The sequence below is a fragment of the Polypterus senegalus genome, chromosome 1 (assembly GCF_016835505.1).
Source record: "Polypterus senegalus isolate Bchr_013 chromosome 1, ASM1683550v1, whole genome shotgun sequence".
NCBI lineage: Eukaryota > Metazoa > Chordata > Cladistia > Polypteriformes > Polypteridae > Polypterus > Polypterus senegalus.
The window spans coordinates 993,895-1,019,589 of record NC_053154.1 but is presented as its reverse complement, the minus strand read 5'-3'; the positions used below and the strand labels follow the sequence as shown (position 1 = coordinate 1,019,589).

The window sequence follows — 25,695 nt, the reverse complement described above, 5'->3', positions numbered from 1 at the left end:
GCATTTATGGGGCTCTCTAGTGTTTGGGGACTCTTAGTTCATAACAGCAAACAAAAGAGATAAAGGACAGAACAAACATGATGAAGATGAAGAACATCCAGCCAATCAGAAGTGCAACATACAAAAAAATGGCAATCTGGTGATGGTGGTGTGGTGTGGTGGGCTGTAAACACAAGGCTACCTGCTTAGCTCTCACCTTGAACTCAACACTCCTCGAGACCCCAGATATGGTGATAAACACCAGGATCGTGTAAGACACCAGAGTCAATCAAATAGACAATAATCATTTCAAAAAGATCAGAAGCGTGTCTGGTGAGTTTGTGTATGACCACCTCAATGTGACCTCTCAACATGTGGCCACAAAACTACCATGTTATGTGGTCAAGAGCCTGTAGTGGAAAACCTTTAGGTAACATTTTCAGCCTGTTAATCCTCTCAGCTCTATCGCCTTTTGTCGGACATGTCCAAGTAGGATGACCTCATTCTAGTATGCAGACCCTCAAGGTCGCTCCTGGCTTCAATGAAGCACCAGGGATGTCTCTGTGTAACCAAACACCCAATGACGGAATGTGAAGTTGTATTAGATGAACAAGTTATCAGCTACGGTACCTGCTAGATACTATCTTGAATATTCCTACACGAGAAAGTCTTCGTCTAATAAAGGACTGGCGTCACGCCCAAGATTACAATGCCAGGTGCGTCTTGAATACGTGAATTTCTTACATATTGCTGCAGTCACAAGAACCTTTTCATGTGCGAGTGCTGAAGTGGACGAGGGACTGCAATTTTTCCCTATCGTCTCCAGCATTACATGATGGCACTGTGGCTATTGTTGGATCACAGGAACAAAGGAATAAGTAGCCAACTAAACTAAAATAAAAAGAAATCAGAAAATGAACAAAAGCAGTATTTGCTTCTAGGTGTCTTACTCACCAGCTGTAAAGCAGAATTCCTCGATGCCCGTGCAGTACACAAGATTTTCACAAACGGCAATATTGCCTCCGCAGCACACAAGTCCATTGGGTTCACCAAATGTGTTTGCTGTGACTACAGGGGAGAAAACAAAAGAGAAACGCTCAATTTAGAAGACATCTTCAAGTAGGAACACGTAAGGCACTGCTGACCTTCTTTCTTCAATGCCTCTGGCGCTCAGGTGCCTTGGTCTGCCAGCCAGTGAAGAACACAATCATGGTGGATGCACAACGCGTCCTTACATTTATGATCAACACACTCCAACGAGGGATGGACGTGAGTCCAAGAGAAATTCCCACGGCCGCTTATTTCTCCTGCAGTGATTCACAAGTTTGTGATTTTTGCTTGATACTGAAGATACTCAGATGTTTAGTTACATTTACCCAAACTGTGAGACTTCTATGAAAAGCGGTGGATTAGCTAAAGTGAAAATATTAAATTATTAGTTATTTTTATATTACACTCCTTAGTTTTACATTTTAATCCAACTGCTTGAAGACTCCATGACAGGTTTTTTTACAGACAAATGAAGTCTCTGCCCAGAAATGCAGGAAGGGAATTATCTACCATGATGTGGGATTTCGAAATGCATAAAAAGAACAAAAGTTAGAAGAAACAAAAAAATAAAAAAATAAACCTTATTACAGAGAAAGCAGTCTGACAGAGCAGATGTGTCTTCCAGATCGCTCACCCATCTACTACAAAGCAGAACATACAAGGAAGGAGAGAAAAGTCCACCATTACACCAGAACCATCAGGCGGGGATAAAGTCTTACCGTTCTGAGAATTGCACAAGTCGGAACTGCAACAATTGAAAGTCCACATTATGCCTCCACTTCCATAGTCAAAAGACACACTTTTGTTACACAACTCAGTAGGTGTGCATTGTCTAAGAAACTGTTCACCTGCAAGAGGAAATGAACATCAGACATGAGACTGACCAGTCACGTCAAGTCAACTCTATTGTCACGTCACTTAACACGCATGTACAAGTGAGTGTGCAAAGTCCAAAATGAATTTGAGTGGAAATATACATAATAGAGAATACACAAAATAGATATGTTTAAATGAAAGTATACATGTAATAAATACATTTAGAGTACACACAAAATAAATCAACATAAATATCAAATCATCACGTAAGTAAACAATTAGACATACCGACGATTCATACACTAATGGCAGTAAAGGGAACAGCAGCATGGATGGGCCTGACATGGATGGGGATGACTGTTGATAAGGCTTTGGCCTGTCACTATGCAGAGCTCAGCATCTTAAGTGCTTGATGGAAGAACTTGGTGTTTTGGAGCCTGCTGGTCATGGACCCAGTGCTATGGTACTGTCTGCCTGAAGGTAACAATGTGAATAGTCCATGACTTGGATGACAGCGGCCATTGATGATTTTCCTGGTTTCCCTTAGCCACCGCCTAAGTAATAATGTCTTGTAGGTTAGGAACTTTACCTCCAATGATTTGTGATTGAGGGCAGTGCAGTTCCCATACCAGGCAGTGACACAACCAGTTTGGATGCTCTTAATGGTGCCCCTTAAAATGGCCTGAGGGTGTGTGGATGTATGCCAAACTTCTTTAGTCACCTCCTTTACCAATTTTTCCATATGAACAGTCCATGTGAGCTTTTAAAACGGCTCCACAGCAGGTCCATTGTTGGTGATAGTGGAGTGTTTGTCTTCTTGCTTCTTGAAAGCCTCTATTATCTCTTTCACCTTGGCCACATTGAGGAAGATGGAATTTTCTGGGCTCTGAATTTAGTCTCATTACCATTGGAAATAAGACTCATTATTGTTGTGTCATCAGCAAACTTCTCAAGGATGTTAGGCCTGCTCCTCACCGTTTAGTCATGGGTATATGGGTAATATGAGATTAGTGTGTCGTCACATTTCAATATTTTGCTTTTCTTTACTCCACTCATAATGCTCTTTGTACTTGAGAAGACATATTAAGAAGGCAGCGATGGATTTGAAGAAGATTTCCATTCATCCATTTCCAGAGCCTGCTTTTTCTATTACAGAGTTCAGCTGGTCTCAAAGGAATTGGCCACATGGCAGGAACTGATTATGTAACAGCTGATGTGACTGGAAAGAAGGATGTGCAGAGTCCATCAGACTGTGACCTGCGCTTACACTGAATCAAAGTTCTTGGAGTTGTATTGAGGCAGCAGTGCTAACTGCTGAGTCGCCATGATGACCACTGGGTCCCTGCAGCACGTCTAAGGTTTCACTTTTCTATGTACAACAATTCATTTTAAATTAAAGTTGTACAGTAATGGTTCATCTGCATTGGTCTCACTGTCAATACACTGCAGCATATCCTCTAGAATTGACAGCTATCAATGTGTATTTATGGACGTACAGACATACTGTATGGTCCTGGGTAGGACGTTAAACTGCATCTGGCCCTGCAAGTGGTCCTCCAACATGCAGTGAAAAATATGGGGGTTGGTGGCAGGATGAAGGGGATGAAGAGCTGAAACCACCAGAGAGCCAATGGGGTCAGGGCTCTTGGGGATCAGAACTGGTGTCGTGCTGAGACATCACCTTCTGCACAGAAGCACCTGGGTCCCAATTTGAGGTGGCCCATCCAGGTAGTCATGTGGAACGTCTTGTCTCTCCAGTATGATGAACATTTTCCTCTGCTGTCGGAGAAGCTTTGTAGACTCTGCATTTCAGTAGCGCCACTCTCAGACCTGGGAATATCAAAATCTCTGTAGGTGGGTACATCTTTTATTGGTCTGGTCGCTCTGATGAACTGTCATACTCAGGAAGAGGTTGTTGCTTTGGTGGATTGACTTCTTTCGATGGTGACTAATGTCACTCCTTTCAACGAGCATATTGTGAGAGTCAGATTAAAGCACTCTCTGGGTGTCTTGTCTGTTGTCTCAGTGTGTGCTCCAACCAATGTGAGTGATGTCTCATTGAGGAAGACATTTTATTCACAACTTTGCCCTGCAATTGATGAGTGCCTGCGAGGTGACACACCTTTGGTCATGGGTGACTTCAGTGCAACCACTGGCACTGACAGGGCTCTCTGTGAGGATTAAGCTGGTCCCATGGGTTTGCCAACCATGGTGAAAGCGGCTCCATGTCCCTTGACTATCCAAAACGTCAGGGGCTGCAGATTGCTGGATCCTGGTTTAAGCACCCTGAGACTGCATCGTTGGACTTGGTACTCCAATACTGGTGGTGCAGTGAAGGAGATCAATCACATCCTTGTGAGCAGATGCTGGAGGCTCCGACAGAACTGCAGGGTCTACAGAAGTGCCCGGTTTCTTACTGAGACTGCACAGTTTGTGAACCATCTGAGGGTAGAGAAGGGTGCAGGGATCTGTGGTATCTGGAGTGAATTTCTCCAGGCTGGTGGTATGGCTGCGCTCCTGGCATTGCAAGCAATCTTTGCTTCCATTAGGAAGACAGGCGTCATCCCAACTGACTGAAAAACAGGACTTATCGTCCCTATCAGAAAAAGGAAGGGTGATCGCCTGTATTGCAACAATTACAAGGGGTTAACACTGGTCTTGGTTCCAGGTAAAGTCTTGCTAGGGTTGTCCTCAACAGGATCTATGATCACTTGCTCACCTACTAGTGACCCAAACAGTCTGGTTTTACGACTAAGAAGTCTACCATCTACTGTATCATGACACGGATGGTGCTCAATGAGTGAAAATGTAAATATCGTCAGAGTTTGTTTGCAGCCTTTTTTGATTTTCATAAAGCATTCATCTCAGCTGATCGAGCTGCCCTGTTAGACATGCTGAGACATCACAGGATGCCCCCAAAGTTGCTGATTTTCATGACCGACCTGTACACTGGTTCTGTGAGTGCTATGCAGTGTGGAGGCAGAACATCTTACATTTATTTTATCTTACAACTTTTTTTTATTATTTTTTTTTTCTCTCCAGCCGTCTGGAGTTTTTTTTCTGTTTTTTCTGTCCACTCTGACCATTGGACCACCTTACTCCTTTTCTATGTTAACTAATGTTGTCTTTTTTTTATTTCTTATTTTGTCTTTTATTTTTGTTTTCTTCATTATGTAAAGCACTTTGAGCTACTTTTTGTATGAAAATGTGTTATATAAATAAATGTTGTTGTTGTTGTTGTTATCTGTATTTTTTCCAGTTGATTCTAGGATTCATTGTGGGTGTGTTCTTGCTCCTATTCTGTTCAAAGCTAAGATGGACTGGGTTTTGGGCAGGCTTACGGGGTCCGATAGAAAGATTCACTGACCTTGACTTTGCTGATGATGCTGAGATCTTCAATGGAGGCTCTGATTGGGGCACTCAAGAGACTGAGTGAGGAGTCTGAGTGTCCTGATAAAAACCAACATCCAGGCCTTTAATGACTTCTTGGGCATGGTCATCAGCAGTGTGTCTGTCTGCAGAGAGAGTGTCGACCTTGTCGAGAGGTTTACTTACCTCAGTGGTGACTTTCATGTCTCTGGTGACTCTTCCTATGAAGTCAGTAGATGGATTGGGAGAGCTCAGGGAGTCATGAGGGCACTGGAAAGGGGTATGTAGTTCTCCTGATATCTTTGTAAAAGGACAAGAAGGTCCAAGTCTTTAGAGTCCTGGTGTTTCCTGTCTTGCTATATGGTTGCGAGACAAGGATAATATCTAGTGACCTGAGAAGAAGACTGAATTCCTTTGGTACTGTGACTTTTTGGAGAATCCATGGGTACCGCTGGTTTGACTTTGTTTCAAACAAGCAGTTGCACATAAAGTCACAAACGAGGCACACCACCTGCATTGTAAGGGAGTGTCAGTTACAACAATACAGCCATGTGGCATGATTCCTCAAATGTGATTTGGCTTACAGGATTTTCATTGCTGAGGAAATGAACTGCTGAACCAGGCCAAAGGGACGCCCATGTAACACCTGGCTGCAGCAGATAGATGTCTGCCTCGGTGGTTGTAAACTGGGATCCTGAGCTGTTTTGTTGTGCGCTGGGTGCGCCAATGCTCTTTATCAGTGATGCTCCCCAACCTAACTTGAACCTGACCTGGATATATCTCTTAAAAAGCCTCAGCTACAGCAGTGATTGGAGGGGGACTCTGCTTCTAATATTTACTATATCAGAAAATGACCCTTACATGTTAACCCAGTGTTTCTCAACCTTTAAGTATTTGCGACCCGAGTTTTCATAACAGTTTTAATCGCGCCCCCCTAACATTTTTTTGAAATGTAGATGCATATTTTATTATAACTACTTAACTTTTATCGACAGTTATCTAACTCTACAGTATGTTTATTGTTCTAGTATCAGAACAACAGTTTCAACAGATGTTTTTTTCATATTTTTGATTCTTGTTTTCTTTTTTTCACATCTTCGCGGCACCCTTTTTGTTACTTTGCGCCCCCCTAGGGGGGCCTGCCCCACAGGTTGAGAACCACTGTGTTAACCAAAGTGCTGCAAACAAATTAAAACTTAACTCAATATTCAAAATTTTTCAGCTGTTTAGTTACCTTCAGAAGTTGGTTAGTTCTGAGGTTAATTTGCTTTCACACATGAATCAGACTTTTTACAAGCGATCTCAGATGGCACAGGTATTAGAGATATGATAGTAACAGCATGGCAAGGACTGCATTCAGATCTAATCCAAATAACTGAAGGCCAGCCAGCTTATAATGGAAGTCACAATCAAGGAGAAGATCAAGCAGAACATTACTGACACAATCAGAAGCTGCCATGACTACAGACCAGGCACTTGGTCATGAAGACCTTTGAGAGGTTGGTCCTGGACTATACAAGACCCCTTATGGTAAACCACCTTGGATCCACTGCAGTTTGCCTATTGGACAAAGATTAGAGGGGAGGATGCAATTATCTATCTGCTCCACAAGACAATAATCTCACCTGGCATCACTGTGAGGATTTTGTGTTTTGATTTCTCCAGCGTCTTCAAAACCATCCAGCCATTCCTGCTAAGGGGTAAACTAAGAGACTTGCAGATGGATGAACCTGTGGTCTCCTAGATGATGGACCAACTGTCTGACAAACCATAGTTTTTGAGACTCAAGGACTGTGTGAGCAACACTGGAACACCGCAAAGATAAGGCCTGTCCACTTTTCTCTTAACTCTGTACATTTTCAATTATAAATATAAAAGCAAATCATGTCACTTGAAGGAATCCTCAGATGAGTCTACACTTAAGGGGTCTATCGGTAATGAGGATGAGACAGAGGAGACCTTTAAGAATTGTCTGCAACTTAACATCAGCAAAACCAAAGAACTGCTTATTCACTTTCGCCGCATCAAAGGACCTCTATGTCCAGGCACTATTCAGGATGTGGGTGTGGAGGTGGTCCGCATCAATGACAGGTTGGACTGGTCTCAGAGCACAGAGCAAGTGCAGACGACAGGGCAGAGCAGGCTCTTTCCTTAGGAGACTGCTTGTGGGTAGTGACATGCTTCATATCTCCTACAACTCTGTGATAGTCAGTATGGTGTACTGGGCTGGCATCATCACTTCAAGAGAGGCCCACTGAATCAAAAAGCTAACTGAAAGGGCCGGCTCGATTATAGGACACAATCTGGACCCTCTGGAGACAGAAGCGAAGGAGAGAGTTAAAACATAACTGGGTGCCATTATGAAAAATGCTGCATATCCACTCTCTGACAAACCAGTCAACAAATTATTATTATTATTATGATTATTTAGCAGAAGCATGCCCAGAAACACAACTGGTGTTCCTTTATACCAGTGTTTCTCAAATAGTGGCTCTGTCAAGGGGGGCGCGTTTGACCTCGGGGAACATGCTTTTTTATTTTTCTTTAAAATTTTTTTTGAATTTAGAATGCACTTTAAATCTTTTCTGTTACATTTAATAAAGCTATTCTTTGTTATAAATTGGTCCATATTTCTTTCTTTTTTATTCTCTTATACGTTAATAAAGATACAGTGTTATGCAGAGGTGTACTTATAACAATTTTATAGACAAATGATACTATTTATAGTCATGGGGGCTGAGATGTTTTCTTCTTCCTAGGGGGGGCATGACAGAAAATAATTGAGAAGCACTGCTTTATACCAACAGCAATACACCTGTATAGCACCTCACTGGGACTGTAAAGGCTGAATTTTTCTTCCTTTTTTGTCAATTTAGTGTGTGTGTTCAGATCATAATGTGTGTGTATTCATATTTATTTATTTATTTATTTATTTGTTATCCCCCTGGGGAAAAATTAAGTTCTATCTATCCATCTAAGTTGGCTACCTTTGTCTAGGTATCTGGTCACAGTGCCCTGTGCAGAAGAACATCAGGTTTGGCCAATGTAGTGAGTAGTCAAGTAAAAAGACCCCTTTTATTGGCTAACTAAAAAATGACAATATGTAAACTTTCTAGTCAACTGAGGCTCCTTCTTCAGGCGAGATGTAATACAGAAACTGGAGTTCCCTGTGTTTATATAAACTCTAGGACAAGCTACAGCATTGGAAAACCTTTAAGTGAGACATCTTAGATGTACGTAAAACATCAATAGACCTCTTCAGGCTAAGAGTCATTAAGCAAGAGAGGAGAACAATGTCTGGTCAAGATTGTTGGATACAATGACTGTCCAACAAAGTCTTTGGAAGTTTCTGATGAGGTTTTCAATACAATGTGTGTCTATAGACAGGCTGTCTGTGTACTACAGGTTTGGCCAATGAAGAGAATAATGTCACATAATTGAGTGTGGTGGGGCCACAAAACTGACACCTAACATAAAATCTCACAAACATTTCAAGATACATTTGAGATGGGCTCATGTCACTCCCCTCTTCAAGTCGCTACATTGGCTCCCTGTAGCAGCAGACATTAAGTTCAAATCTACAGAGTAGTCAATGGGTCAGCACCGGAGTATATGGAAACACTGGTGAAGTGCTATGGTCCTCCTCGCCCACTCAGGTCTGTCAGGGAGCAGCAGCTGGTGATGCCACCTCTATGTGGCCTCAAGTCTCAATCCAGACTCTTTTCATGGGAGGTTCCAAGTTAGTGGAATGGACTGCCCACCTCCATCTGTACTGTTGATTCCCTCAATGTATTTAAATGGTGATTGGCGACCCATCTGTTCTGTGAAAAGCCTTTGTGCTGTGATACTTTACAGTTTTGGTTATTTATTGATTATAATCTACGATTGTAAATGTATGAGTTTTTACATCTTTTCATTTGTGGTAATCAACTTTTTTTTACCTTTCCTATTACACTACAAATAGACGCTAGCTTAATGTCACTTGATTTTTAAGGTTACTTTGGGTAAAGGCATCTTATAAGCAAATAAAAGTAAATGTAAATGTGAAGGGGATGCTTGCCAAAAAGGTAAATGTTAAGCAATTGGGGCAGATAAAGCAGATATTGTCATAAAACAGCCATCAGGTGACCACTTTGATGTGAGGATGTTCTGTCTATTCAAGGACATGTCCATTCCTGCAATGTGTCAATGGCAGAGTAACAGAGAGGACTTCAGTTCCCAGCAGTCACCTGGAGTATGCTGGGGGCAATGGGAGGAATCAGTGCACAGTTTGAGTTTAGGCAGGACTGGTGTTCAGCATGAGACAGGAGCCTAGAGCAGCTTACAGCGCCATTTCACACACAACATCTAAATGTGCCTCTGATGGGCTTAATGCTGTTCAGGGTGGGGTGGCCCTTGTGTGCATAGTCCATGTCCGTGTATGATGTGATTGTGGGGACCTTGGCGGTCTGATCCTCTGCTACAGAATCCTAAACTGAGAGCATTTTTCATATTTGATTTATTGCATATTAGCTACAATAGGATGCATTTATAAATATTTGAAACCTCTTGCCTTATGTGTACCCTCAGCGTTTGTCCTGCACTTTTCTTTACTATCTTTGTGTGTCTCAACTTGTCTTAGCCAGCACTTCCTGTCTTGACTGTGTTCCTGTAAAACATGCTTCTCAGGCTCTTTCATTTTGACTGCCCTCTGTGGAAACATCTTCCATATTCTTGTGATGATTTCCCGTGTTTGAAGGGGACTCTCAGTGCTCCTCCTAAGCCTTTCCTCAGAATCCTCATGTGTGTCAACATGCCTTGCCTGGTGCTTCCTGTCTCCAGTCACATTTCACTGAGCAACCACAGTGAAATTGACCAATCAGACCAAAGCCAAACGAACAAATCAGATTGCTTTGAGTGACCGGGCATATGCAGCATTTTATTATATACATAGATACAATGGTACAAGAGCAAGATTTCAGCATTTGGTCATCAATGCACAGTGACGGGACCCTCGATTACCATAAAGTATCTTGTACACTGCTAGAAATCCCATAATTTTGAGCTATAAGAAGGAAAATCATCAACTACACATTTTATTTATCGGGGTGACCATGAGGAGAGTGGGGTGCTGGATGATACCAACATAGGCAGAGGTGCTGATGGTGGAGAATCAGCTAAGTTGTTACTGATAGACTTGGACAGCACAGGCCTGGGCAGATCAAACTTATTGTAAGTAAATGCAAAGAGTTCCACGGTGAAGTACAAATATAAGGTTTGATTACGCAATGGAGGTCTGAAACCTGAAAGTACAGAAGCTGACAGTTCATTGACATCAAGAAACAATCAAGAAGGCTGTCAGGTTATATAGCGCCCCCAACGTGTGGAGCACAAGCCAAAAGAGATTGTGCTGGAGTTGTCTAATGTTCTAGTGACATCTCACCTGGATTACTGTGGGCAGTTTTGGTGTCCCTGTTATAGAAATGACATAACAGCACTTGAGAAAGTCCAGAGAAGAGCAACCAGGCTGATTCGTGCCAATTCAGGTTGTGGCAAGCGGCAGGGTGTGGTACCCTGGACCTCAGCACTTCCGCAGGGACACCCGGAGTGCTTCCGGGGATGCAGCCGGCACTTCTGCCATACTGGGGCGTGGAGGTGGAAGATTGCCGGGAAGCACCTGGAGCACATTCGGGGAATTATAAAAGGGGCTGCCTCCCTTCATTCAGGGCTGGAGTCGGGTGGAAGTGGACAGACCTGGGTTGTGTGAACACTTACTGTAAATAGTGTCCGGGTCAGGTTCCACAGGATCTAAGACATCTAAGCTGTGTGGAGAGACTGAAGGAGCTGAAAGTTTTTATGTTAGCCAAATGGAGAGTAAGAGGGAACATACTTGATGTGTTTAAATATATGAAAGGAGTACGTGGAGTGGATGCTGACTGTTACTTTGAAATAAACTCTTCAACAGGAAAGCATGTTAATCAATTAAAGCATTTTTAAAAAAGCTTCCAATTTCTTCTTCCTGTGCTTAGGTCAACAGGAAGTGAAAAGTCAAGTTCGGCAGAGTGGCCGGTTCTCATCAAAGCCTCACAATATGTTGGTTTCATCTCAGCTCTTGCAGGTTGTGCTCGGGGCACAACGTGAGCTACCACAGCTATGCTGATAACACACAGCTGTACTTATTAATAGCACCTGATGACCTCAGCTCTGCTGTTTCACTAACACAATGTCTTACTTGTGTTTCTAAATGGATGAATAGTAATTTTCTGTGGTGGGCTGGCGCCCTGCCCAGGGTTTGTTTCCTGCCTTGTGCCCTGTGTTGGCTGAGATTGGATCCAGCGGACCTCCGTGACCCTGTAGTAAGGATATAGCGGATTGGATAATGGATGGATGGATATTAATCAAACCACTAGGACAGCATTTTTTCACTTAAGAAACATCGCTAAAGTTAGACCTCTTATATCATTGAAAGATGATGAGAAATTAGTTCACGCTTTTGTTTTCAGTCGACTAGATTACTGTAACGCACTCCTCTCAGGACCACCCAAAAAAGACATCAATCACTTGCAACGAGTGCAGAATGCAGCTGCTGGAATCCTAACTAGAAAAAGAAAATCCGAGCACATTTCTCCAGTTTTGATGTCACTACACTGGTTACCTGTGTCATTCAGGATTGACTTTAAAATTCTGCTTATGGTTTATAAAGCCTTAAATAATCTGCTCCATCTTATATATCGGAATGTCTGACACCTTATATTCCAAATCATAACCTCAGATCCTCAAATGAGTGTCTCCTTAGAATTCCAAGAGCTAAACTTAAAAGAAGTGGTGAGGCGGGCAGGCGGCCTTCTGCTGCTATGCACCTAAAATCTGGAATAGCCTGCCAATAGGAATTCACCAGGCTGATACAGTAGAGCAGTTTAAAAAACTGCTGAAAACTCATTACTTTAACATGGCCTTCTCATAACTTCGATTTAGTTTAATCTTGATGCTCTGTATATTCAATTCATTATCATTACTATTAATGGTGGCTCCAAAATCCATAATCACCCCTACTCTCTCTTCTGTTCTTTTCCTGGTCTTCTGTGGTGATGATCTGCACCACCGCCACCTGATCAAAGCACCGTGATGTACCTACACTGATGGATTAAAGGCCAGAAGTCCACGTGACCGTCATCATCAAGTCCTCCATGAGAACCCTGAATACCATGTGGACTGATAATTTATGTTAGGTAGAATGCCCAGAGGGGGCTGAGCAGTCTCATGGCCTGGAACCCTGCAGATTTTATTTTTTCTCCAGCTGTCTGGAGTTTGTTTTGTTTTCTCTGTCCTCCCTGGCCATCGGACCTTACTCTTATTCTATGTTAATTAGTTTTGTCTTATTTTAATTCTTACTTTGTGTTTTTTCTCTTTCTTCATCATATAAAGCACTTTGAGCGACATTGTTTGTATGAAAATGTGCTATAGAAATAAATGTTGTTGTTGTTGTTGTTATCTTCTTCACGCTTATTCTGAGTCTGTCTCTTCAGGTTGTCTACGTTTCTACTGCCTTCCAATTTAAAGATGTGTCCTTGTAGAAAAGCTATCATCTTGCTTGCTTAACATTTGCTGACTAACAAACATCTGCTAAAATCTTTGCCATTTGGATTCCAGGTCAACCTGCTCACATCCAGAGAGTGAAGGCCTTCCTGCTTGATGATGATGATGATGGCTCCTCTGTGTCCTTTCTCCTGAACCTCTTATTACACCCAGATAAGACATGTGAAGAACCATGCTGGGTGAGTGCTCAGAGCTGGGCCCTCAAGGTGTCATTACATTTTTTATGGGGCAGTTCGACCCCATTACCTCGTTCCTGTATTTGTCTGCTTGCCATCCTTCCTTTTAATGCTTGCCTGCTACTGCTGATTTCTTTGATTCATCGCCATGATCTCTGGTTTTACTGCTTTTCTAAAAACCACCTAAATCGGCACCAGGAGGTGCATTTGCTCTAATGGCCTCAGCGTCTACAGCTCGTAATTTACTGTGATTACCCATAACATGAAGGCCTAAAGCTGCGCATACCTTCAGCAATTCACTCACCATTTCCATCCTGTCCAGAACTGCACATCGAGGACAAAGAATCGCAGGGCACAATGGAGTCAGACTTGTTTTCACAAGATTCCCAAGGACTGGTAATCTGACAGTTGTGACAAAGCAGTACGGAGGCTGTAAAATCCAAACAGAAATTGGAATAAGTGAGAAGAACAATCTTTGTAATAAAGCATTAATAAGAACTCTTGTTGTTGGCCATTACTGTAAGTTAAACATTGTAACTGTTTATGTTTAAACTCACTTGCTTCGGTAAAATATCTTTAAAACTGAACCCCGTGCTGAGCCACTTTCTAAGTACTGACGTGTTGCCCAACATCGGCAGGCAGGTCATATAATCTTCTGAAAATGAAAGCGCTCAGAGGCTGAGAGAGCGAGAGCGGGCGGCCGTCTCATTTACGGTTGGGCTCCATGTCTTAGCCAGTAGGCCACACACAAATGGCCGCTGGCAGAGCCTTGACATTCACTGCGTCGCTCGCGTGTTTTAATTGGTTGTTTTTTTTACATTTTTTTGTGGCTCACCATGCATTAACTGATACACTCTACACTTCTGTTTAAGGTTTGGGACACAAAGATTATGAATGTCATGTTCTAAAAGTCAAATGTCTAAGTAGAGTATGTTCTAGCATCTTGTCGTGACACCATTTTTATTTTCTGATCTCGTCATCATGATGTCAGGCATTAAGTACATGAAGCAGCTAAAAGGTCGCCTTCCCTATCCAAGTTTTGCAGATAAAACTTTTCCTTTCCAGTCTAGTAAAAGCTTTTTATGTGTTGACTTCCGAGTAATAAATTTCTCGCTCTGAGTCCTGGCTCCTGAATTTTCATTGTCCCCCTTTGGCTCTGATGGAGTTCACGGTTTTGACCGCGGTGTGGTTCTTGGACTAACGCGTATCTTGCGGTCCTTTTCATTTCTCGTTGTTGTCTCTCACGTCTCAGTACATCATGTAGTTTCCTTGCCCCTGTGATCGTGCCACTTACAGCGCTGTGCCAAGAAGGTCACCCATCCACTGACGACCCACAGAGTCGCTTTACTTTTTTTTTTTAAGGACCCTCGTCTATAACATGAATTCATCTGCCCACATTATTCCTGCATTTCCACTGTTTAGAGACTGGCACAGGGCACATACCTGACTAACTGCAAAACTGGAAGCTGGGGCGTTTATTACTCAGTGAACATCAGGTCACCATCTCATGATGTGACATACGGGGTCTCAGCCAGTGCTCTGCTCATATTTGTGGGATGCTAACCTGGATGTGTTTCTCAAACCCTAAGATTTGGCATCACGACTGAATTTCATTTCAGAAATACAGCAGGTGACTCCTAGAGATCGGGGGCTCATTCCCAGCTTTGGGATCAGTAGCGCGGCTAACGTTGTCTGTATTGCCGTCTCCTCTTTTCAGTGCAGGAATAAACTCATTTTGTTTTCCCTTTGCAGGCGCCAACAGAGCCCTTTACTACATTTTATATGCAGTATACACAGCAGACGTGAATATTTTTTTGTAATTCTTATGTTTGTCTAAAAAAAAGAAACAATAAAGTTATAAAAAGTGCACATCAAGGCCACGGGGCCACACCAGTAAGACAAGCCCATCACTCCCATGAGATCCTCGAGGAGTCTGCAGCTCCAGTCATGTCACCTCATTCCACATCAGAGTCTGCCTTTCAATGAAACGGCATGATATTAAACATAAGATACGTTTTTATTTGTACACCTTGTAATAAATCTTACCTTTAAAGATCATATTTTATGCATGTTGAGAAGATTTATTTTGAGGAATACACACAACATTTTATGGAATGCAAAAAATTCCCAGGATTCTTTTCTCTGTTTTGGCAAAACAATTTGAGCAAATGCAGGAATTACTTACGAGGTTTATTACAAAGATAGCCTTGGCAGCAGGAGATCTGTGAAGGGCTCGAAATTTTCAAGATTTTGTTTGCTATTCCTGGATTCTTGCACACACTGCTTGAAGCACATCCCAGGAATCCGTTTTCTGCAATAATCCAGAAACAATTGGAGCTCATTTTATGAACCTGGAAGGCATGCTGGTATGTGGGATATGACAGTCCCCAGCAAACAAAGTACAATGCAACAGCTGTGCCATGTTCACCTTAACACTAACGCTAATTTAACGTTCATGGCCTCAGAACTTAACAGCTAAGATAAGATAAAACTGTTAGATAAAACAGCTCCTTTAAAACATAAGGAGGTTTCCTTTAAATGTTCAGCTCCTTGGTATAACTCAGCATTGCGATCTATGAAAGCAGCTGGCGGACGCCTTGAGAGAATTTCACGTAAGACTGGCCTCATCGTGCACATCCAGGCTTTCTGACCACCAAAGAGCTTACAGAGAAGCACTGACTGCTGCTAAGAACACCCACTATGGCAGAATAATAGAAAGTGGCCACAATAACCCAAGGGTTTTGGTTTTCTGTAGTTAATAAACTACTCGAACCTGCATCTGGCCCAACTACCTCTTCTACTGAAGTCTGTGAGGATTTCCTCCACTTTTTCCGTAACAAAATTAAAGATCTAAATAATTCATCCATCCATTTTCCAACCCACTGAATCCAAACACAGGGTCATGGGGGTCTGCTGGAGCCAATCCCAGCCAACACAGGAATCCAATCCTGGGCAGGGTGCCAACCCACTGCAGGACACACAAAAACACACCCAGCACACACTAGGGCCAAATTAGAATCACTAATTTATCTAACCTGCATGTCTTTGGGCTGTGGAAGGAAACCCACGCAGACACGGGAAGAACATGCAAACTCTACGCAGGGAGGACCCAGGAAGTGAACCCAGGTCTCCTAACTGCAAGGCAGCAGCGCTACCACTGCGCCACTGTGCCGCCCTCTAGTTAATTCAACTAATACATCATCTGTTTATATCTCTCCCTGTTTTCCCACTCCATCCAGCTCCTTCTCTACGTTCTCAACAGTCACACCTGCTTTGTAAGATGAGACCGACTACTTGTATACTGGGCCCCATCCCCACACACTACTTAAATCCTGCCTTCATGCCATAATCCCGACTGTTACAACAATAATAAACTCATCCCTTGACACTGGCTCTGTGCCGCTCACTTTTAAAATCGCTTCTGTAACCCCAATGTTAAAAAAGTCTGGTCTTGATGCTGACGATCTTAACAATTTCCGGCCTGTTTTCCATTTACCTTTCCTGTCAAAAGCTCTTGAGCGTGTTGTAGCCTCCCAGCTCACCAATTAATTAACCACTAATAACTTGTTGGAACCCTTTCAGTCTGGTGTCAGGGTGCAGCACAGCTGTGAAACTGCTCTGCTATGGGTAACCAATGATGTGCTTATGGCAGCAGACTCTGGACAAACCAGCATATTAATTCTATTAGACCTCAGTGCAGCATTTGACACTCGGGTCAGACATGACATTCTACTGTCCAGAATGGAAAACATGCTGGGTATCTCTGGCACTGCCCTCCACCAGTTCAAGTCCTATCTGACTGATAGGCAATAGTTTGTTAGACTTGGCAACAGCAGGTCCAGCTCGGCGCCAGTCACACAAGGAGCTCCTCAGGGCTCTGTCCTCGGCCCTCGTCTCTTCTGTACAGACTGCATCTCTGTTGTTAGTCATTAGCACTAAAACATAAGTAACATGATAATTATATTTGAATACTAACCCTCACCTATTCTGTTTCTTTTCTCGGTACTCAAATGTGGCAATTGGTGCCACGGCCCACTTGCCAAGTTGTTTGCCTGCCTATGGTAAAGTCATTCCTGATGGAGGATCACAGGAATCATGGGAAAGAGGGGTCCTTTCATCGGAGCAACGTTTCAGTCGTGGCATGGCCAAATGGGGAGGCAGCTAGATGGATGAGGTCTCCAGGACTCTAAAAATATCCAAACCTAATTATGTCATATCATCTACTGTTAAACTGTAATTCTAAAATTTTTATTATTATGCTGTCTTAAGGAATTGTTGTGTTCTGTGTATTGTATTGTATTGACCCCTACTTTTGACAACCACTACACGCCCAACCTACCTGGAAAGGGGTCTCTCTTTGAACTGCCTTTCCCAAGGTTTCTTCCATTTTCCCTACAAGGTTTTTTTGGGAGTTTTTCCTTGTCTTCTCAGAGAGTCAAGGCTGGGGGGCTGTCAAAAGGCAGGGCCTGTTAAAGCCCATTGCGGCACTTCCTGTGTGATTTTGGGCTATACAAAAATAAACTGTATTGTATTGTATTGTATTCTGTATTTGGCCATATTATTCGTAGCTATGGACTGGGCTATCATTTTATGCAGATGATACTCAACTCTACTTCAATGTTAAAAGTGGAACTTCATCAGAGCTTTCTCAGCTCACAACCTGCCTTAGTGAAATTAAAACCTGGATGGAGCAGAACTCTTTGAAATTTAAACTGCAACAAAACTGAACTCCTGTAAATTTGGACTAAAATGCAACTTAATAAAATGAGCTCCTTCCCAGTCCATCTTGGCGGTGATCTCATCAGACCTGCCTCTACTGTAAAGAATCTTGGTGTCATTTTTGATTCCTCCCTTTCTTATTCTGCCCACATTAAGTCACATTAAGAAACTTTCTTACTTTCACCTCCGTAACATATCTCGTGTTCGCTCTTTCCTCTTCTTTTCTAATGCTTTTATGTTTTAATCACATCCCACATCAATTATTGTAACTCTCTGCTGGCAGGTGCCCCTTCTAATCTTATATCACAGCTCCAGCTTATTCAAAACTCGGCTGTAAGAGTCCTGACATGAACCAGCAGCAGCGAGCACATCACACCATCCTGCTCCATCTTCACTGGCTGCCTGTGTCTTACAGAATCGAATATCAAATCCTACTAATAACCTACAAAGCCTTAAATAATCTCGCGCCAAACTACATCAGTGACCTTCTCCATCACTATGTGTCTGTCTGTCCATTAAGGTCCTCTGATTCTGGCCATCTTGTTGTACCCCACACTAATCTACACTCCATGGGTGACAGCAGGGCCTTCAACTGTATGGCGAGTGCCCAGACTCTGGAATGACCTACCGAAATTAATCAGGTCAGCTGACTCCATGAATTCTTTTAAAAAACAACTTAAAACTCATCTGTTCAGGGAGGCTTTTAGCTCTACTTGACTTTATTACCTTCACTCTGTTTACCTCTCTGTCAAGATGTTCATGTAACCTCTGTGTGTGTGTGCGAGACCATCAATTGTGTTGTCTGTTAGGCTTTCTCTGAATTTACTGTCTTAATCTTCTTTATTTATTTATGCAATGCTATATACTGTATACCCTGTGTTTTTTTTCTTATATTCTGTAAGTGCCTTGAGCATGGGAAAGGCACTATATAAATAAAATGTATTATTATTATAACAGCTGATCCACTCCAAGATCAAAACTCAAAAAGGAAAAAAAAACATAAAATGTCATTTCTGCTGACAAATCAGGCATCCACCGAGTGACAGGCCCTCCGACACGTCCTGCACCTTCTCAAGTCTCACGTCTCAGTCACAAGTTGGAGATTTTGGACATCTTAAGAGGCAACCAGTCAGTGGTGGAACAGACACATAAATAGGGCCACCATAAAATGAGCCTTTATGGGATGAAGAATTGAGAGTGGCAGAGAAGGGTGGCAGGGCCATGGTGAACATTGAACATTTTTGTCTTTTTATTTCTTTTTTCTAAAGAAGATGACATACATGCAAAGACTGAAACTTTAAAAGTAGGAACCAAACAGAGTGGTGGACAGGAGGACTTTAGGAACTTTCAGACTTCAACTAAATGGCATGTGAGTGAAGTCAAATGGCCCACAATAAAGGCCCACTAGAACATAAGAACACTCTGGATGAGAACGGGCCACTCAGCCCAACAAAGCACACCAGTCCTATCAAGTCTCTAAAGTCCTCCTGTCTACCACACCACTTGGTCACGTTTTCCGGGTGTCTGTGGCTCTCTGTGTGAAGAAAAACTTCCTAATGTTTGTGCAAAATTTCCCCTTCACAAGTTTCCAACTGTGTCCCCGTGTTCTTAATGAACTCATTTTAAAGTCACCATCTCGATCCACTGCACTGATTCCCTTTATAATTTTAAACACTTCAGTCAGGTCTCCTCTTAATCTTCTTTTGCTTAACTGAAACGGCTCAGCTCTTTTAATCTTTCCTCATAATTCAACCCCTGTAGCCCTGAATCAGCCTAGTCGCTCTTCTCTGGACCTTTTCTTGTGCTGTTATGTCCTTTTTGTAGCCTGGAGACCAAAACTGCACACGGGACTCCAGATGAGGCCTCACCAGTGTGTTATAAAGCTTGAGCAGAACCTCCTGTGACTTGTACTCCACACATCAAGGCGCTATATAACCTGACATTCTGTTAGCCTTCTTAATGGCTTCTGAACACTGTCTGGCCATTGATAGCATGGAGTCCACTGTGACTCCTAAATCCTTCTTACTGTATAAGGCTACTTTCCATTGTCACATATCCCATTGTGTATTCAAACCTAACATTTTGATTTCCTACACGTAATATTTGACATTTACTGACATTACATTTCATCTGCCCAGGCCCGTCTGTGATAAGTCAATAGATTCTTGATTATCTGCCAGTCCAACTGTCTTGGCATCATCTTCAAACTTAACCAGCTTGTTACGTACAGTATGCATATGCCTATCCAAATCATTTATATATTAAATATAACAGCGGCACCAACACAGGCCACTAAGGGTTATCTCTTGGCCTTGAAGATTCTTCTTTCAATATGACGCCACTGATTGAGGGAACTGAACCAAACCTCAGATATGCAATTCCAGTTTAAGATGTGTTTGTTCGTGTTAGCAACTTCCAAAGGAATTACATCGGCTACCACCGCAAACCTCGAAGCAACCTGTACCACCATGTAACTTGTAAAGAGCAGACGAGGAAATTACTGGAACTCACCCTTCATCCAGAGTCTTGTAATGACTAGAAGTTTATCTTAATTACAAGATAGTAACTTTTCTAAATCTAGGCAGAAACGTGTGTCATTTTCGGGATGCCATTGATTTGTTTTCTCTGTTCAATCAGAGTTGGTGGAAACAGATTCATGTTTTAAGTTAAATGATGTTAAAATGCATTAAAAGCTTCTTACAATAATCCAACACACACTTGTTTTTTGAGTGGCACAATGTGAAATGGGTCATCAACCAGAATGCCAGCGTGGCCTGAGGCGAGTGAGAGGAGGCCGACTTTAAGGAATGAGTTGGGCCCGTTCATTTCACGGCGGTCTGCTGACCGACGCACACAGCACAGGAATTTGTGTGAGTCCACAGTGGCCAACCCAAGCGGAGGAATGACAGCGTGAAGGTCAGCCCTTCTTAGGATACACTTCACTACACACTGATCCTCTTACATCTTCATTTTACAAGTAAAAACTTGACGAAATGATCAAAACATTGTATCAGTTCTAATAATGTAACATTTTCTACATTTGACAATGTCACGTCAAGTGTCTCCAAAGAGCAACCAACTAAATTGTGACGAGATTGACTTGGAATGACTGGTCACCCACCTGAAGTAAAGCAGTGGTCCTCAATGCCTTTGCAGGGCACAAACATCTTACAATGACCGTTACTTCCAAAGCAGCACACCAGTCCATTTGGCTCACTGGGTATGACACCTGCAATGACAATGACATCTCATTCTCATGTCACAGCACAGACATGAAGCGTATCACCCATTACAAGCTGATGTGTGATGAACTCCTGACAGACAAAGGCCACACATGGGAATCGCTGTGTCCCGTTTCTGCTCTCATGTTGCTACCATTTACTATCATTTGATGTAAATGCACTTTGGATTTCAGTCCCAGTTTTTAGTCCCAGTAAGAAGCTCTTTGGTTGGATTAATTCTGTCCAAAAAGTTAACAAAGAGCAGAACAGGCGAGGGTGCAAAACTCCATTGTGATCTCCACCTGCCTTCAATTCAGTTAGCAGCACTTTAACTATCAAAACTATTTCACAAGAAGCAAGACAAATAGAAGAAGAATCTGGCCACATGAATGAGACCAATAAGGACTTTAGAAAGCTCTTGGAAAGAGTGGATAATGTAAGGAATTACAGGATAAAAGACAAGACAGAAACGGGAAAATAGGACTTGTTTGGAGTGAAAAGCTGTGGTCACACATGTAGAACGTGCCTCTCGAGAAGTAAAGTGCCAGCAGGGCGCACAGAGCGGCCCCAAGATACCAGAGAGGGCATTTTGTCAGATTTGCTGTCTTTTCCAGTGTCACCGACACAAACAGCACATCAGGGGCCTTCACTTTAAAGCTGACAAGACACGTCCAGAAGATGTGCTGCACATCTCTGAGCTACTGGTCGTGTGTAAAATCAAATTTGTTTCTTGTACAAGTCTCACTTTTATTCCTACCTCCTTCATTGTTACACATGTCAGAAGTGCAACACTCCACAAGCTTTGTCCAGCTCTCATCTCCGTAGTTAACAGATCCGCTGCCATTACAGATGTCTGGAGTCACACAGTGACGAGAAAAATATGGAGAACTGGAGTAACCATTGTAGGAGTAGAGAAGCTCATTGAACTGATCTGGAAAAGAAAGATCACCCATTTAGATGAATTGCCAAAAGCGAGCGCTCCGCTAATTGGTAACAAACCACTGAAATGTAGTAGTGGCCATGTTGCTGAATGAGAATGAAGTCCAAATGTGCAATTACACCCCGATTGTGCAGTGTGTTAGGATGTTGTGATTGTGGCAGCACCCAGAATGACATCCGGGGACACCAGAATATCACAAAAAGTGTATAAACAAGTCACATTTCTTATACAAAATAACTAAAGAATGAGAGTCACCAAAATGACAACCAGAAGAGATCACATCCACTGCTGCATCTCCGAGTCTTCCTAATCAAGACTGGAGTCCTCATCTGTCAAGACAGGTGGCTCGGCCAGGCCCACCTACACAGCCCTCCACAAAGACCACCTCTTCTCAAAGCACCACATTCCTCTTCCCATCAAACTCAGAAATGATCTGTGGTGGTGAGGTGGCTTTAAACCTTAGCAGAGGGTCACGTCCAGCTCAGGCCTGCCACCCGCTCCAGGGTGATCAACGTCCCTGCCTAAAACCCTTTAGTGATGCTCTCTTTGTCAGAGAGGTTCTTAGTGAGGCCTGCCAATCAGGAGAAAGCTGGTAACCTGTCATTGCAACACAAAGCAGGAAGCATCTTATGAACAACCATATACTGTAGTTTCTCTCCCTCATCTTTTACACATGGACACTTCTCTTCCAACATTTCCTCCTTCTATTTGTGTTTGTTTCTTTGCCACTGAATCTGGTCTGGATCAGAATTTCCAATCATTTGTCATGCCAAGTGTAAAGCTAACCGTTTTGACACCCAATATTACACTCTGTTTCTTCTCTAGTTTATAACACATACAAACACCATTTTACTTTTTCTTTCAAGCCAATGCTTGTAAACTATCAGTTTGAGATTAATCGAGTTATATTGTCAGTTGTTCAGCGTCTTCCATGGGATCAAAGCGAATAGCAAGACAGATGCAGAACTTCACTACGTTTACTCACAATACATGTACAACTCTACAGAAGTCGCACAAACTCTCCACTGAGAAGGACATTGGATCGTTGCATTTGGGCAGTAGTAGTCGATCGCAGTAGAATAGCAGCTCCGGCAGGTCATCTTCAGATCTGAAAAGACATCAAGAACACAATTTGTATCCAAAGAAAACAAGGACAACAAGACACAGAAGATTTAGGACTCAACACTTAAACTACTGGTCGGATGGTCTCTTCGATGTTTGTCCATCGTCATATTTGATAAACCCTGGAACATAAATGAGATGCAGAGCATTATCAGTTGTCAGCTATATAGGATCACGCTTTCAGTCATGGCGGAGTTTGGTGTTCGTCGGGTTTGGAATTGTAAGACCAAGATGTTAGATGGACAGACAGAAATCTCTGCTCTTAATCGCTCGGTTGACATATACTGAAATATATTTACTTGTTTAGATGATGCCTTTAACCTGAGCGACTTTATGATCCAATTGCTTACATTTCTTTTCTTTTTCCTATTGGAGCACAGGCAGGTCAGGTGACTTGCTCAGGGTCACACAGTGTCAGTAGCGGGATTTCAACCTGCAACCTCAGGGTCTGAAGTCCAAAGCCATAAACACTGCACCACAAGGCCTGCCTGCTTACATACTGTAAAAGGCGCTATATAGCACCCGACCCGGCACAGAGGCACTGTAAAACAAGCAGGCTTTTTTATTTCTCTTCACCTGTGGGCGCACATCTTCCCCGTGTCCCACAGGCCCAACACAGTCCCAAAGCACCTTAACACAGAGCTCTAACAACCCTTCCTGGCACCACCACTCCTCCCAGGCAACCTCGTCCTCCCGATTCTGGCCTCGAATAAAAGGAGGCTGGCCCGTTTTATTGCCCACCTGGAAGTGTTCCAGGTGCTGGTCCTGATTGCCCCTCCTGGGTGGGGCTGATAACTCGTCCATGGTTGTTGGCTCTCGGCAGCATTCCCTAGTGGCCACCCCATGTCCCAACCAGGCTGTGGAGGACTCCATGTCCCATTGAGCCACGTGGGAGACTGGGAAATGAACAACGGCCAGGGTGGCTGCCCCAAGCGTCCCGGGGGAGGTATTGAGCTGTCCATGGTGGCTCCCCCGGAACATATGCAGCAGGGGCGTCCCAGCCGGGCATGGGACCCGGCTGTCTGTCACAGTACCTAAATAGGCACAGACACAAAAACCAGAAGGACTTAAAAGAAAGAGAACGTGTGACTTGGCAGTCCCAGTCCTAGTGCCTAGAGGCACTATACAGATGTATCACTGTTAGTCTGTCACAGAGAGGATGTGCAGCATTGTTCATAATAGCACTCAGTTTTGCCTTCATTCTCTCCTTTGCTATGACCTCCAGGGTTTCCAGGGTGTGTCCCATAACTGAGCCTGCCCTTTTAATTAGCTTGTTGATATTCGGTGGTCCTCTCTTGAAGTGATGTTACCAGCCCAGCACACCACACTGGTCATCACAGAGTTGTAGGATGTGAAGGATGTCACTTCCTACATTAAAGGAACACAGTCTCATAAGGAAAACCAGCCTGAAGTGCCCTTTCTTCTATAGTTCTTCTGTGTTTCAAGACCAGTCCAACCTGACGTTGATGTGAACCCCCAAGTACTTGTAGGAGTGGACCACTTCTACATCCAGTCCTTGAATATTGACCAGACATAGAAGGTCTTTGGTGTGGCAAAAGTCAATAAGCAGTTCCTTGGTTTTGCTGATGGTGAGATGCAGTGTTTTCTCAAAGTTCTCTCTCTGACTCCTCTCCTTTGTCTCACCCCCTTATCAGTTCACCCCATACGTGCAGAATCATCTGACCTGCTGTTATATATCTTGTCAGAGGTGTACCGAATGAAGAGTAAAGCAGACAGGCCCGTTCCTTGTGCTACTCAAGTGCTGTTCACACAGTCCTTAACTCTCACAGATGGTGGTCTTCCTAACAGATAGTCCATCATCCAGGACATCACAGGCTCATCCCCCTGCATATCTTTGTTTACCCCCTTAACAAGGATGACTGGATGGTACTGAAGGTGCTGGAGAAATCATAAAACAGAATCTTCACAGTATAGCCAGCTTTGTCGAGTCTTTTGGAGCAGATAGATAACTGCATCCTTCACTCCAGCCTTGATCTGATAGACAAACGGCAGTGGACCAGGTGGTCTACCACAAGAGGACTCATAGAGTCCTGGACCAGCCTCTCAAAGGTCTTCATGATGTGAGACTTAAGTGCCACTGGTCTGTAGCTATTAGATGAAGAGATAACTGCCTGCTTTGGAACAGGAACAATGCAGGATGCTGCGTTACAGACAGACTGATCAGGTGACAGAGGACACCAGACAAGGACAGGATCACTGTCAGCAACCTCTGTTTGTAACATGGTGGTAGGCAAGTTAGGTGAGCTTACCTTCAGAGTGTAGCTTAGCCAGGTATCGGAGCTTAGAAACACACATGTGCACAAAGAAGAAGTGGTAGATGTTGCTGACACTGGACTTTCTCCTGCATATTCAGTACCACTGATTCTTGACAGAAATAGGCCATTGTCGTGTGGTATCTTTAAAGTTACTTCTGGGGTCTCTTCCATTCGAGCTTCAGAACCACTTCCAGTGTCTTTGATCTCTAACAAATGGCCCCCATGTGCTTTTAACATCCTCAAGTCATCAATTTTGAAAGCACTGAGCATCCAGTTTAGGTCACCAGATGCTACTTGAAAAAGTAACATGGAGGAGCCACTTGTTTCTGTCAGTGTCCTCCCTCGCAGTGACCATAACATTCTCCATGGCCATCACTGTGTGTTCCACATGGTATGGCGCCCTGTTAAAATTCTGGAGGACCACTCATGTCATCGTAAGGGTCCTGCTTTTG

The 25,695-nt window shown here is 43.2% G+C and overlaps 1 protein-coding gene across 1 annotated transcript; it reads right to left on the bottom strand.

Moving 5' to 3' along the window:
• Positions 1-925: 925 nt before the first annotated feature.
• Positions 926-25,283, bottom strand: LOC120517378. The gene is made up of 8 exons (XM_039739659.1): positions 25,238-25,283; positions 23,041-23,089; positions 22,865-22,953; positions 21,663-21,836; positions 20,806-20,913; positions 15,151-15,276; positions 13,270-13,395; positions 926-1,047 (listed from the first exon to the last, which is right to left on the bottom strand). Exons 1-8 carry the CDS (start codon positions 25,281-25,283, stop codon positions 926-928), a joined length of 840 nt encoding a protein of 279 aa, XP_039595593.1.
• Positions 25,284-25,695: the final 412 nt, after the last annotated feature.